Below are 15595 nucleotides of genomic sequence, written 5' to 3'. Positions count from 1 at the left end.
TTGTACAAAAGAGAAAAAAGGTAACTTCCCCTAAGAAAACCAAATCACTAGTAGATGTGAGCAGGGCGGCCATCGGGTTAGTGGGGAGGTGGAAAAGCCAAAACAGAACAAGGGTGACACGAAAAGTCAGAGGGGGCATTCAAAACAAAGTTTGCCTTCATCAGTCTGGTAAATAGTGGTTTAAAATGCTAAGACTCTCCCCTAATACTAAAATCTCAAAAGGCTATGCTGCATTTTAGCAGAAAGACAAGGATCTGTCCTGTATTAATATCTCTTTGCTTTGCCGCATTGTACTCAGCATTTTAAAAAACAAAGAGCTTACCATCCTCAGTAAGCAAATTCTAACAAAGAGTAACGCAGACCGTCATGATAAATCCACATGAAATTGATTGTTAATTATGTGTAATTGATCATCACCCTCCCTGTACATCAGTGACACACATGGCTAGCCAGAGTCAAGAGGTCATCCATCCTCAGTTTCCAGTAACATTAAGAGGAAAGAACTGAGAAAATGAAGATTTATCCAGCCCTTATCATGAGGCAAGCACATTATCCCATTCATTTCTTGCAGCAGCCCTGTGAAGCAGGTATTCCTAATCCCAGTGTAACCAATGGGAACTAGAGCTCAGAATGATTAGCTCAGGATCACAGTTAATGAATGCTCGACAATCTAAACCCAGCTTCGTCCCTAAGGCCCATCAGTTGTCCACCCGACAGCTGCCTTAGGGAAGGATGTGCAGGGCAGTGGGGGAAGGAAGGGTGGAACGTGATCTGATAGGTAAAACTCTTAAGTAAAACTCACACTGCATGCTCTCCTGGACACTTGTAAAAACTCGTTCGAGCTTTCCAGCCGGTCTGGGTCGGTTACAGGATGGGAAACCCAAATGGCTTTGCACTCTAAGCTTTAATGTTGGGGTATGTTCATTTGGGGTGCATCTTTAAGATGCAGTCTTTCATTTATCTTTAATGTTATATGTGTCAACACCACCTGTTCAGCTGTGTGTTCATACACAGTGATTACTGCTAAGGATTTATTACTGGATACTCCATTCACCTTTGTTTCCTCCTTCTGAACTGCACGTCTGATTTGCCTAACAAATGTGAACAGAAAATGGAAGCTGTCCTAGTCCAAACCCAGAGGGTGCCGAGCATCTTCGATGGGATTTGGAAAATGGGGTTGCTGCATGCTCACAGATATCCACCCTGGCCTTTACATATCTTTGAACCACTTATCTCTTTAAAATGTTAAAATAAAAAGCTAATTATTTTTTAGAAGGGATGAGAGGGAAGACACTGTTTATTATTTCAAGCCCTTCCTTGAAAACTCCACCTCAGAGGACTGCTGAGGAAAGCTTTCTTGGCTGGCTTGTGAACCTCCCACGAACCAGGAGCTAATGCATTCTTCTGCAACAAAGAAACATGCCCAAGGCAAGGTTGGAAAGTCATTCCGAAAGAGCCCAAGATACTCGCCACCACAGAGCAGAAGATTTTTCTCTGAGCCTCAAAGAGGGTTTTTATTTATTTATTTATTTATTTTGGCTAAGTGTTTATTTTAGCCTGAGGGCATTTTAAGTATTTGAAGTATATATCTTTGTAGTGAAAGTGAAAATTCATTCCGTTAGGATGGACTACAAAAATATCTCATCTCAGAACAAAACACTGAACAAAGAGAAATAAGGTAGAAAAGATATGTAAAAAGCTCCAAAATTGAAAACCTCTTGGGAATACCACATTCTCCATGATGCCACCTGGAAAACTTTTTAAAAGCAGTCTATTTAGAGATCTTGGGCTGACATAGTGTTCACATATATCCTTCTGGCATATTATTACTAGACACTTCGATGGAAAGAGAGAGAGGTGTTGGGATCAGATGACTCTGCCAACTTCTGAATTCTAATCTTGGGGTTGACACAGACTGACTTTGGAGACTAAGTTAGCAAATTTAGCCTGGCTTCATTTTCCTCCCAAAGTGTTTTGGATTAATAAAATTTTTTTCTGTTACATGAATCTCTGAGGACAGCTGTTTGAAAAGAACTTTATACATAGATGCCTTTTAGGACACCCTGCTAATTGATGAAGCCAAATGATTCCCCTGCTTGGAATTTTCATTTTCTCTCTGCGATTTGAGATTTAGTTATGGTTGGTGCTTATGAACTACGAATAAGACTGTCTCCTAAAAGAAGTAAGCAATATAAACTGGGGAAAAAATTATTTGGCTTAGAAGTGAAAAAGAAAATGTTAAAAAGTATAGTTCAGGAAAAACAAAAAATTTCTAAAGGATGTGTCATACCAAGAATTCTTCTCAAAGAGTATTTTATCCTATTACATTCTAAAATACAGTATTATGACTTTTAAGTAATTGCACTGCTTTAGTAACTAACATCTTAATCACAATGTTTTGTTTTATTGGGTAAAGTATTTAGCTTTGTTTATCATTACTTAACAAGCCCAAATATATATAGAGACAACATACATATACATAGAATAAATTAGGGGCATTTTGCTTGGATTTATTATCTCCAAATGGACCAGAAATGTTCACCAGTAAAAATGTAAAAATCCTGTGGCAGAAATCAAGATCTAATTCACTTGTATCTATTTCAGCATACCTTAATATATGATTTTCTAACTCACGTGATTATCTGAATTTCATCCTACTGCAGGCCGATTGTAGAATTCTAGACAGTAGAATTTTAAGCGCTGAATGGGCCTTTAGAAATAATCAAATTAACCCCCTCATTTAAGGAGAATATTACAGAGACTCAGATTAAGTGATTGAAGTCCCAGATTGGAACTGAAACCCAGGTTTTATTTTAATTCAGGTTAGTATATAGTTTTCTATGTTGGTTGCTTCAAGTGAGAGTTCCCGGTCAGGCTTCCAATCTAGAAGTAAAGCTCAACCAGAATGTAGTTAACAGCTAACTTTTGTCAGGTCGCATTCTAAGCGCTTTACATAATGAGCTTTTTAAATTCCCCCAACAGCCTCCTGGGTGGGTGAGGCACAGAGAGGTTGATACATTGCCGAAGGTCACACAACTAGGAAGTCTCGGACCAGGCAAACACTTTTACCTCTTTTTTTGCTGGTGACAATAACCTAAGGTAGACCATTGTGTACCAACAGAGGTTCAGGCAGAGGGTTTGGAGATCCAAAGAGAATTTGAGACACACTGAGAACTGAGAAAAATTCTGAGAGGAAAAGGTAAAAATGGACAGGATTTCAGTGATAGGAGAGAGGGAGAGGGGGTGGGGAAGGTTTTGGAGGCAAAAGGAGCAATGTGAGCCAATGCATACAATTTGGAAGAACTCGAGGCATATTCATAGAATTTCCTTCTGGACCCATATCTAGAGAGAAAGGACAAGTCAGGAGTTGAAGGATTTCCAGAGAGTACCAAAATGAAATTGTCATGAACATAGAGCAGCAAAAAATGGTTAGACATCTGGGGTGCCCGGGTGGCTCCATCAGTTAAGAGTCTGCCTTCAGCTCAGGTCATAATCCCAGGGTCCTGGGATCGAGTTCCGCATCGGGCTCCGGACTCATCAGGGAGTCTGCTTCTCCCTCTCCCTCTGCTGCTCCCCCTGCTTGTACTCTCTCCCTGCCAAATAAAGAAAGAAAACCTTTTAGAAAAATGGTTAGACATCTCGTCAAAAGCAGTTGAAAACTCATAAAACTCCTTTGCACAGATTAAGGCCTTTCACCTTCCTTCTTTGTTCCCCCCACCCTTTTTTTTAAATAAATGGAATGAGATGTATTAGATTTGAGGCACAGGATATGTGTCAAATCCAGACCATTTTTCATTGAAAGAATGAAAAAAAAAAAACAACACAGTTTTTCCATTGTGGTTGATGCTGCAATTCTAAGCATTGTAGAGCTTTCATTTTACGATTCCAAGTGTCTTGTGTCAGTTTAAATATTTCACGCTCTAAACCTTACAACTTAAGTGTCTAATGCACACATGAAATGCTGTAGCTGGTGTACAGGGGAGCAAGAGCCCCTGGCTCCGGAGGTCCCAAACAGACCCGGTTCAGCCTCGCGGCGGACACAATCCAAAGGCAGAGAAATGAATGGTGGTGAAACAAGAAAGGAATTTATTTCAGTGAGGCCAACACCAGGAAGACAGTAACTAGTGTTTCAAAGACTGTCTCCAGAGTGCCAAAAATACTTCAGGTTTATACCAGGAAAAGGTGGGGCAAAGGTGGGTGGGTACTGCAGGTGGACCGTGAAGGTCAAATCCATCATTGTCTTGGAGTCAATCAATAGGTGGGGTCTTGCTGGCTCAGGGCAGCCCTTACCCCTTGAAGAGGTAGTTTTGCTTCCCGTAAGGGAATGCTTTGCCCTTAGGGTCTTTCCCCTGAGCCAAGAGGCTAGCTGGAAAGAACCCCCGCTAGCAAGTTTGAGGTCAAAATGGAGGCAGCTAACGTCCTCTTTCAATGTTGAAGGCATGTGAAACATTTTCCTGAAAAGAATTAAATATGTAATATTGCAGGAAACTTTGAAATTCTAGTAAATTCTCTGGCTTTTCATTTTATGTATACTTTCCCCTCAGCATTGCCAATTACTTTAACCTTTCCCATTGTCACTTTTACCTGTGTTCGGGGCGGCCCTGGTTAATAAGAATTCCAGGTGCCAGCTCTTGGGCATTTTTTTCAGTAGATTAAACTTGTATTTCAGTGCTTCTGAAGACTGTCTGAAAAGCCCTTTTGAAACAAGGGCTTTGTGAATGACCTTCTCTATCACTGACTTTTCTCTGTTGACTTGTTGGGCAAGAATTAAGTCTCTTTGCAGCTCTGTTTCTTTGATGCACAAAACAAAGACCATCCCTCTGCTCTCAGCCTCTCAGGTCTGAAAATAAACAAGTCAGCCTCGGTGGGGCTGAGGCCATTGTGGGCTTAAAGGATGTGGAAGAAGGGTGTTTCATTTATTATAATGGCATCCATTAAGAATTCACTGTGTGTCAGCTACCCCTGCAAGTGCTTGATACGTGTTCATTCATTTTATCTCCACAACAGCCTTACAGGTACTATTCTTATTCCCAATTAGAGGTGAGGAAACATTCTAAAAGGGAAAACATAGATTTGAACCCAGGTAGTCTGTGCCTGAGTTTAACTATTAGAGCTGGTGAGAGGTGAAACAGGCCATCTTTTTTTTTTTTTTTTAAGATTTTATTTATTTATTTGACAGAGATAGACACAGCCAGCGAGAGAGGGAACACAAGCAGGGGGAGTGGGAGAGGAAGAAGCAGGCTCATAGCAGAAGAGCCTGATGTGGGGCTCGATCCCAGATCGCCGGGATCACGCCCTGAGCCAAAGGCAGACGCTTAACTGCTGTGCCACTCAGGCGCCCCAAAACAGGCCATCTTTTAAGACCACGCTCTCCTTCTTCAGAGGATGGTTGCCCAGCAAATATGTGGAGGACGCCTGTGATCTGTAATGTCCTGGGATTTATGACATCTGTCCCAAATCTGAGTCTGTTTTGTTTCTTTAAGTCAGTTAAATGGAACGCACTAAAGGCGTTGTTGCCTCTGCTGTGCAGTTGTTATGGGGTCATCTCTACTGCATCCAAGTAATATATACCGATCGGCTGGGAGGGGCCTCTCAACAAATATATAGGTCCTGGAAATGCATCCGTGGCAAGCACGCAGCCCTGTCACCCATGAGCTAGACTAGTGAGATATTTCCATTTTTGGTGTGACATGCTGGACTAGGTAGAGAGACAGGTCTCCGCAGCTCCGTGCAAAGCCCAGAGTCACCCGGGAGCCTCCTGGAGACTGTGACACCTGATTTTAGTGATGAAGGGTGGGAAGGGTGTTCCAGAAGCAATTAGTGCATGTGGGAGAGCACAGATGTGTGAAACCACGTCGCCTGTGCAGGGAACTCCATGTGCTTGAATATTGCCAGAGCATTAGCAAATCATTGATGTAAAAATAAAGGGAGTAGTTAGTAGCACCTTGGACTTTTTTAAAAATCCTCTGCCCTTTCCACCATATGAAGTACTTGAGAGACAAGGAAAATATCCTTTACAAAATCAGAATTTTTGGATACAGTGACATTTATTTCATGTTAGAAATCTCTGATAATTTGAAGTGAGCAGATATTACACCACATTAATTGCTCTCATGAAAAATTACTCTTAGGCACTAATGAGCTGGTATCAATAATAAAGAATAAAATGTAATTGGATTTCTAGTAATAGAATGTAATGGAATCAAATAGGACAAAGCCTCTTTGTGGTACATAGTAGGGGGATCAAGAAATGTTTGCTGAATATGAATGTTCGTCAAGAGTTCATAAACAAAACCAATAACCTCTATCTATAACTCAAAGACTTAAATTAGAAACCGCCTCTAGTGACTGTTGCAAATAGAGCTAGGACAGATTAAGATTAATAAGTACAGGTCACTCTTGTTACAAATAGAAACATTTTCTTTTTGATAAGACACAATAATTTATCTTCTTTAGGATAAATTAGTCATTTTTTATTAAAAATTTTTATTAAAGTAGCAAAATCTTGTGAAACTAATTGTGATTTATAGTGCCACTTTAAAACTGTTAAATTTAGCATTTTGAAAAAGACGACTAATGCCCTGTTTTTACTTAAATATTACAATAAAAACTAAAAGCATGTGGCAAATCTGTATGTAACCCCAGCATCCACCAAAGAGTTCTTGGGTTTTCCTCCTTGATGAGCACTTGATGATTGATCACTAATCAGCTTGGGAGCTAATTAAAGTCACTAGAGTGATAGATATCCTGGAATAAGGTTCATCAGTATAACAGTGTGTTAGACTATCCAGGCATTGTTCATTTCTAGATATTTTCTGTGCAACAACACAGATGAGTTATGGCATCAGAGCCCCTGGAGGATTGTAGGAGGAATCCTACATTCTCAGCATAGCGTGGTGTACTACTTGCTGCCTCAAGTCAACAGAAGCAGAAGGAGATAATTAGTATAATTTCTTGTTACACTGGCTTTTCCTTTCGGTTAGAATTTATCTGCCGTTTACCCTCATAGAAAACAATCAGTCCCTTTAGCCACTGAGAAGTATTTTATACACACACACACACACACACACTCTTAAATCATAAATTCTTATGGTATTTAGTTGTTGCAAGATTAGTATCTGAAATCATGGACTCACAGAATTTTAGAGTTGGAGAAGACCAGGGGATCATATAGTCCAACACTGCCTTTATAGGTGAGAAAGCTGCGGGCTAACAGAGATGAGTAGTCTCGTCCCCAGGTCAGATGGGTGGGCATGGTGGATTGAGGGCTCACACCCTTGGATCCTAAAACAGGAATACTCCTTCCGCGAACACAGGCTCTTTGAAGCTGGAGAAGAAAACAGTCGATTTCTGATACAAAACAAAAACATTAACGATGGCATGGATTCTATTTTCCTATAGACTGCTAAATACCATCCTATATTATTTCCTCTGAACTTCATCAACTAGTCTCCTTTTAGCGGGATATTATTAAAATCCTCTTAGAAAGGAGACTTGTAATTACATGATCAGTTTTTCCTAATATGATTTGGCCTCTAGTTTGCACTTTTTCTTTCATTCCACACTTTTCAAGGTGTTTGAGAGACACAGTTTGATTACCCCTCTAATTTTGATTTTGTAGGGATACCTCGTGTTGTTATCTCTAGTAGATAAGACTCATACCAAGGGTCAGAAAGGCTGAGGTTACAGAATTGTTTTGTATAAAGCGAGGATCAAAATCCAGGCTTATTGGATTTCATAGACCTAAGTTCTTTCCATTGAAATAGTGCTCTCTATAATTACTCCTGAAACAAAATCTCTAATATTACACTAAATGTAATACAATTATTTTTTTATTTTCTTTAGCCACATTTCTTCCCTTTGCATATATGTTTTCTCTGTTTTCCCTTGTGTTCACTCTCTGCATTTCTGTTTCCCCATCTTTTGGTTGGTTGGCAATCCCTAGTCAGCAAGGTCCAGAGTCCCAGACAGTGTCTTTTGTTCAAAGCATTTGTTTGAATTATAAATGTAATTTGATGATAAATTCAGACTGTTGTACTGATTTGATTTCATTGGAGCCACAACATACCTCAAGTTTTCCTTGATAAACTAGCCGTAAAGATAGCATCTCATGCTGTTTAATTGTTCTTCTTAATCTGTTTGCTCATTCTAAAGAGCTTTGCTAAAATTCTTAACTTATGCATAAATGGCATAAATGGAAACATCGCCAGTTTCCTTCTCTTTACCTCTATTAGAAATGATAATCTTGGGGCGCCTGGCTGGCTCAGTTGGTAAAGCATGAGACTCCTGATCTTGGGGCTGTAAGTTTGAGCCCCACGTTGGGTATAGAGATTACTTGAAAATAAAATCTTAAAAAAAAAAAAAAAAGAATTTTGTAAATTCTGCTTTTATTGACCTGTGGAGAGCCACATCAGCCTAGGAAGAGGAGATGGATTTATGAGAGTTCATCATCGTGCCTGTCCTACAGACCACTCAGTACCTCAGAGATCAGCAAATTTTCCAGCCCTGATGCCACGCATGAGAAGAAACAACATACCTCTATGCTATACCTCTTAGTTTAGAGCCTGAGCACGAAGCCAAGTAATCTGGCTCCAGAGCCCACACACTTACTCTACACCGGACCTTAGAAACTGTCAAGAATCAAAACTGTCCACTCTGTTATGTGCTTCTATGCATTCTCTCATTGAATCCCCATTTTACCTCAGAGGAACTAGGGTCCAAAAAAGTTAAAGAAGCTTGCCGGCTAGGAAGTGCGGTAGCACAGGAACTCAAATCTGGTTCTGCCTGCTCCAGACACTATTCATCACCAGGGTTGGCTCAGTATTGTAAAGAGCAGGAAGGCCCAAGGTTGCAGGTGGAAGGATCCTGGCATGCAGTGGGAATGAGTGTTCTCTGACAGGTACCTCCTGCCCGCTGCCCCGTCTAAAATAAGCCCTCGGAGACAAACATGGCCAAGCAGAGTCCATAACCTGGACTGAGGCTGTGCGGCCCCTGGAGGGGCCAGGTTCTTTTGCAGCACAGCCCCTCAGGCTCAGCGTAGGATGGCCCGGAGGTCCTGCTTTCCCGGGGAACCCAAGAACTTGCCGGGAAACAACAGGAATGGGCTTTCAAGGCTGTGGCCCTAACTCGGTGGTGGTGTTAGTCTGGCACCTGCAGAAACTCAGTTACAATTCGAGGCTTCTTGCATATTGATTGTAGAAAAGAGATCTTTATCTTAGGACGCTGACAATTAAGGAAACCCCAAAAATGTAGTTTCTCAAAAGAGCTTTTAGTAAGCCAGCAAGCTACGTATGGAATTAGGAAATATTATCACTAACATACTGCTTTTCATTTCCTCTCAGCCCAACCACCACGCCTTTCTTTTTCAGGGGCCATGAACTCCCACGCTAACTTTATCTCACGGTAATTTAGAGCTATTTATCATCTCGTTAGTCCAATCCCAGGTATTTTATTGGCAATGCTATTTTGGATGCTGGGGAGGGAGAAGAATCATGCCAGGCACATACTAGGTATTTAGTAAATATTTGTTAAATGACTATACGAATGGACAAGCTGACTGCAAAATGGCTTCCTGCCTTTCATTTGTTTCTCACCAAATGCCTATTTTACTGCCACTGTCTAAAGGCAGTATCAAGAATTCAAAGGTGCGCGAGACACTGTTGGTGCCGTAGCTGAACTTAAGGACAGTCCATGACACTGGATAATACACAGGTATCTACGACACATAGCAGCGAGTCCGAAGTGTGGTCAGTGAGAAGGTCTGGGCGGTTGGAAGAACACGATAGCTCTCGTTGGGAAACCAGGGAACACTTAGCAGTAGGTGAAATCTGAACATTCCTTGAAGGATGAGTCAAAATGTTAGGACAACGTGCCTGGGGAGGACGTTGTAGGCAGTGGGCTTGGCTTGGGAAAGGGCCACAGGGGCAAGAAAGTACACATTCTGAGGAGAGAGTGTTAAGTGATTAATTTAGAGTAGTGCACAAAGTGCTATTTGGGCCCATGTTTGGACCAGACTGGGAGGGTGTTGAACTCCATGGTGGAAGAAGATGTGTCAATACCAAGAAAAGGTCAGAGAGAATAAGAACAGGGAAAATGCCCTGTGACTGTTATCCTGGAATTCTCCTTCTTTCCAGTCCCTCCTGTTTTATGCTAAATGAGGTTACTTCACACCTCAAATCCTCCTGCATATCTTCACCAAATTGCTGCTAAGGTACTGCTTTGACCATACCGTTTACTCTTCTGTAGATTCGTGAACCCCTATAGAATATATTTTTTAAAACTTTCTGGTTGAGGTTTCAAGGCTCTCCTGATCTGGCCCATGACAACTTCTGCAGTCTTATCCTCCAGCCCAGTTACCCAACCATCCACTTTTCAAGCCCTTCCCTAGATCCCCTTCTCAAAGTCAAAGTCTACACATGCCCACCATACCTGTGTGTTCCCCCTACTCCACCTGCCTCTGCTGGTACTATCCCTCCAGCTTGAATGTCCTCTCCCTTTATCTGTGTCCATCAGACTCTCCAAGGCTCATTTTTTAATCTCCAAAAATTTAAGCTCTAAGAAGTAGGAAACGAAGTCCTTATTTTTATACCCATCATTGCCTTATGGATGGTAAATACCAAGCAAATGGTGAATGAATAAATAATTATCTTTCAGCCCTCTTTCCCTCTATTCCTAAATATAATCAAGAGTAGCTATGTCCCCCAGCTAAAGAGGCCTTCCATTTGTATAGTAATTTAGAGTTTCCAAAGGCTATAGCATAGCAGTCTAGAACACCCAATCTGGAACCATACTGCCAGGGTTTCAACCATTGTTCTGCCAGTTACCAGCTATGTGACCTTGGGCAAGTTAGTTCACCTCTCAAGGCCCTACTTGTCTCATCTGTATAATAGGAAGGATAAAGGTACATACCTCATAAGAGTTTTTTAGAAGGATCAAATAAGCTATTATTTGTAAAATGCTTAGAATGGTGTCTGGCACATAATAAGCATTATATAATGCTTCTTTAGCTAAATATATACATATTACACATATATATTAATGGTGTACATTACATACATACACACACATATTGTAAGTACTCAGTAAAGTTTGTCACATGCACACACACCTAGGGATGCACAATTGAATGTCCACAATGACCTTGTAAGGCTAGCAGAAGTGTAAAATAAATTCCCCACACCTGGTAACTAGTAGACCCATTCTTAGAACCATGCCTGCTAACTTCTGTGCCAGTTAGTCAGAAAGTAAAATGTATAGCCTTAATATACTGATCTTCTCCAAACATGTGGATGGTTTTCGGATATATAATGGTTTCATGACACTAAATATTAAAATTTACTATAGATATTTTAATCATTTTGATTTAAAGTACAAGAGTAGTGTCAGATACATTATATGGGTGTGTCAGTAAGGAAAAAAATATTAACAGCTTCTGTGCAAAAGTTTTTGCATAGGATTTCACAGTCACAAAGAAATCTATTTCTCTATATTCTTCTGCAGTTAAGAAAAGATGGAGTAGGAAAGATAAATTGAGTGTGTTCAATGGAGAATTATGCATGAGGTTTTAGTAGAGGAGAATTCAAATAGGAAAATATGTTATTGGAGTACATTTAAATGGATATATGCCTATCATGTCATTTGGTATGCAAATTCTTGTGCTTGCATTACGCTGATGGAGAAGCTTTTTTTTCTTTGCAGTATATATTCAAAATTCACCTTTAAAAAATAAAAGCTTTCTTCTACGTCTTTGAAAAAGAGAAAACTGTCTGTTATTTTATTTTAAATACAAAACACATTTAACTTCTGTCAACAGCTTATGTTTTAAATAATGTAGTTTGTACTTGCATTCATTATCTGCAATTAGAGTTCTCAAAAAGCTTTTAGTGTTTTTCTCCTCAACTTTTAAAATTCATTCATTGTCATTGTTAACATTTTAGAAAATAGTGGAAACCTTAAGTCACATTGGAAAACTGAACAAAGAAATTTCCTTCTGGAAATTACCATTGAGCTGGGTAGAAAATCCTCAGCTATTGTGCTGAACCACATTATGATGGGATATTTACACCCTTTTCTTGCTAGTGTTAGGTCAAGAATGTTTTCCTTTTCACCCAGACTAGCTTATAAGAGACCCCATGCTGGCAGCCAGCTCAATATCCTTAGTTCATAAGGCTTAGTTTGTGCAGATTACTTGCTTACACAGGTCCTCAGCATCTAAATAAAGCAAGAGTTCAAGTCTTTTCTTCAGGGTGTATTTAAAAGAAAAGAATTCTCAGATACCCAGAGCTGTCTGGGATGCCTTTTCTTCTATGATGGGAGTCACATGTTCTCATTTCTTCCTTTGGCTGTTAGCAAGAAGAATATAGACAACTGAGAGAGAGAGGGAAAGACTTATTGTTTTGTTTTGTTCTTTCACCCTCTCTTTAAAGATGTAACTGGAACCAGGACCCAAATGGTATGTGGGTTTGCTCCAGGCAGGGTGTACAAACAGAGCCAAGCCTAGAAATGCAAGGTGTGTAGTAGATTCATTGACCTCACTGTTTGCCCAGCTGTAGGGTGACTCCCTTTTCATTCCCCAGCTGCCCAGCTGCTGCTTAATGCTATTTTATTTTTCTTTGAAACTGCAGGAGCCAACCAAACTTCTCCTGGACAGGTTTGATAATTACTAAAAACAGATAACTTTGCAATTACACACAGCTCAGGAAAAGCTGCCACGACTTTGCAGTTTCACCCTTACTTTGTTCTTGTTCGGCAATGCCTTTAACATGATTTGCTAGCTTACATTTTTAAGGAAAGACATCATCAGATTTTATGAAAATAAGTAAATGCTCTTTATTAACCCCATGTTTTACACTTCAAATTGTCACCTTGAGAATGTGTATTAAGGAACCATTCTTAAGAATGTGCTGACTTTCTACCTTTTCTATAACCTACCAAAATAGCAATTTCATATGCTTCAACCGACATATATTCCAGTGATGCTTCCAGTTCCCAAACTATTTTAAAGCTCATCTTTTGAAATGAAAAAATCAAGTTCCTTACTTCAAAATGTTATATTAAATCTCTTCTAAACAACTACATTTCAGTTATAAAATTGGCTCTGAATAATTTATGGGTTATTTATAAATGAAATAAGATCCATTTTATGTGGATGGGAATTTGACATAATTTATGGGAAAGTGCCATCACTGATGATTGGGTGCTAAGTTCTAGTATGTTCCTTGATATGTCTCTTGAACTGGAGTCATATACCTTACCTACGTTGTCTCTTTTAAAGCTGTATAATTGTGCTTAAAATAAACAAGGTTTAGAAATGGCCCAGATGTCTGACTCTGCTGATAAAGGAGATTGAAATTATATTGGAAAACTGATTTTCAGGTAAAATCTTAAAATCTGTGACTGTTACTCTATGAGTACAGAGATTATATACAGATATGATAGATATTATAAGAGTAAATACATTTATTATTTGAAAAAATGTTTATTAAAATAGCATCCATGTTTTTCTAAATGCTTTAGGAAATAAATATAGGTCAAGTTTTTTTCAAAATAACAGAGTGTTAAATTGGCAATATGTGTCAAAAACCTTGAAAATGTGCAGATTGCCTAACTCTGCAGTTCTCCTTCTGAAAATGTACCATAAAAATTTAAAAAATTTAAATTAAAAAGAAGAAAATGTACCATAGGAAATGTGATAACTTTGTGCCTAAATATTTCTGTGACAATAATATAACCAAAATGTTTAAGGATTTAACATTTTTTAAATTTTTAAATTGAGAATTCTTTATGTAAGTTTACAGCATACATGGAAAGGGTACATTACAAAATCTTATTTTCTATATATTCCTAAAAATATTAAAATGCAACTTATGTGTATCATTTCTAAAAGAAGAAATAAGATAGGATATATATCAAGGGTTTCAGCACAACTTCATTTATAAAGCAAAAAGTTGAAATATACTAAAATGTTCAACAATAGGAAATTAGTCAAGCTGTGTTCCAGTCATATAAAGGAATATTATACAGCCCTTAAAATTTTATTTTAGAAGAATATTTATTGATATAGAAAAGTGTTCTGATGTATTAAGTGAAAAAAAGAGATAGGAGATTAAAAATTGTTAATACAATATGGTACAAATTTTTTATTTTTTATTTATTTTTTTTAAAGATTTTTTATTTATTTATTCGACAGAGATAGAGACAGCCAGCGAGAGAGGGAACACAAGCAGGGGGAGTGGGAGAGGAAGAAGCAAGCTCACAGCGGAGGAGCCCGATGTGGGGCTCGATCCCAGAACGCCGGGATCATGCCCTGAGCCGAAGGCAGACGCCCAACCGCTGTGCCACCCAGGCGCCCCAGTACAAATTTTTTAAAGGGGGAAATATAAGTCATTTGCAAATGAGAGAGAGTGTGTGCGTTTGTTTTCATAGGAAAAAAACCAAATGTCTGTACAAAAATCTTAACAGTGGTTATCTCTGCTTGCTTTTTATTTTCTTTTTTGTGTCATATGTTTTCTACATCGAACATAAAGTATCACTTTGTGTTCAGAAAAAGTTTTTTTATACTGAAACTGTGTATGAACCTTAATATTTACATTTTGTATTTTGACCAATAGATTCTATGAAAAAAAAACAAAACAAAACTCTTTAGTGAAAGCTGTACTACTTTGAAGTTTTCTAGATTCCAAAACTGGGGTAAAATTTATCCATGAGTAATGGTTTATTCTGCAGATTAATAATGCAGAGATTTTAGAGAACACTTTTAAGCTTAAGGGAACTTTTCAAGTGCACTGAAAGCATGCATAAGACTCTAAATCATTTTTTCATCAAAGCCTGTCCCCTAAGTGCCTCTTCCTGGCAGGTGAATTTGTATATTTCTCTTTGCTTTACGTAGAAGCAATAGTCCATAATTCATCTATTTGACTAACAATCTGACTCTCCCCCTGCCATTTGGGAGGTGATATTTTTAACATATTCCTCAGGAAATGACTTCCATTCCCTCTCGGAGTTACAGACAGGCATCTTGTAACAATTTGGGTCACATTTTCACAGGTGATGAAAACATACCATATGTATCATGCAGAGAGCATCAGCGCAGAGAGCAAGCTGAAAGAGGCTGAGAAACAAGAAGAAAAGCAAATCGGAAGGTCTGGTGATCCGGTCTTTCATATCAGACTGGAAGAGAGACATCAGCGGCGAAGCTCTGTAAAGAAAATTGAAAAAATGAAAGAAAAAGTAAGTAAAAAAATCACAGAGTCTTTCTGTCCTCACTTCAGGTGACAATACTAAGAACACTGATGTAATAACTGATAGACCCACCTTGTAAATTATTGTGAAATGATACGCATTTCCTCCCACGGGAATAAAAAATGTTTAAGAAACATAAAAATCATGTACTAACAGCTGGACATCATTTAGTGTTGAATGCCAAGTCCTCCATACTCAGTATGGACAACCTGAATATTAACAAAGGGTTTTCCTTGCAGTTGGGCCTGAAGCCCAAATACATTGTTGCATACTTTTAGTTATTTAAATCAGATCCAAAATGTCCTTTCCTCAGAGGATTTCAAAGGTCGTTGGCATATGTAGAATACATTGTTTA

General features: G+C 38.9%; 1 protein-coding gene across 3 annotated transcripts in view; it reads left to right on the top strand.

Moving 5' to 3' along the window:
- Nucleotides 1-15595, top strand: part of SRGAP1 (SLIT-ROBO Rho GTPase activating protein 1) — a 259814-nt gene that overhangs the window by 160710 nt on the left and 83509 nt on the right. For all 3 annotated transcript variants that reach the window (XM_026500112.4, XM_026500111.4, XM_026500114.4), the window contains exon 5: nt 15046-15228. In XM_026500112.4, coding sequence (XP_026355897.1) covers nt 15046-15228 — 183 coding nt within the window. The remainder of the gene's footprint in view (nt 1-15045; nt 15229-15595) is intronic.

Source organism: Ursus arctos, unplaced genomic scaffold (genome assembly GCF_023065955.2).
Source record: "Ursus arctos isolate Adak ecotype North America unplaced genomic scaffold, UrsArc2.0 scaffold_21, whole genome shotgun sequence".
NCBI classification, from domain to species: domain Eukaryota; kingdom Metazoa; phylum Chordata; class Mammalia; order Carnivora; family Ursidae; genus Ursus; species Ursus arctos.
This window is presented reverse-complemented; position numbering and strand designations above follow the sequence as displayed.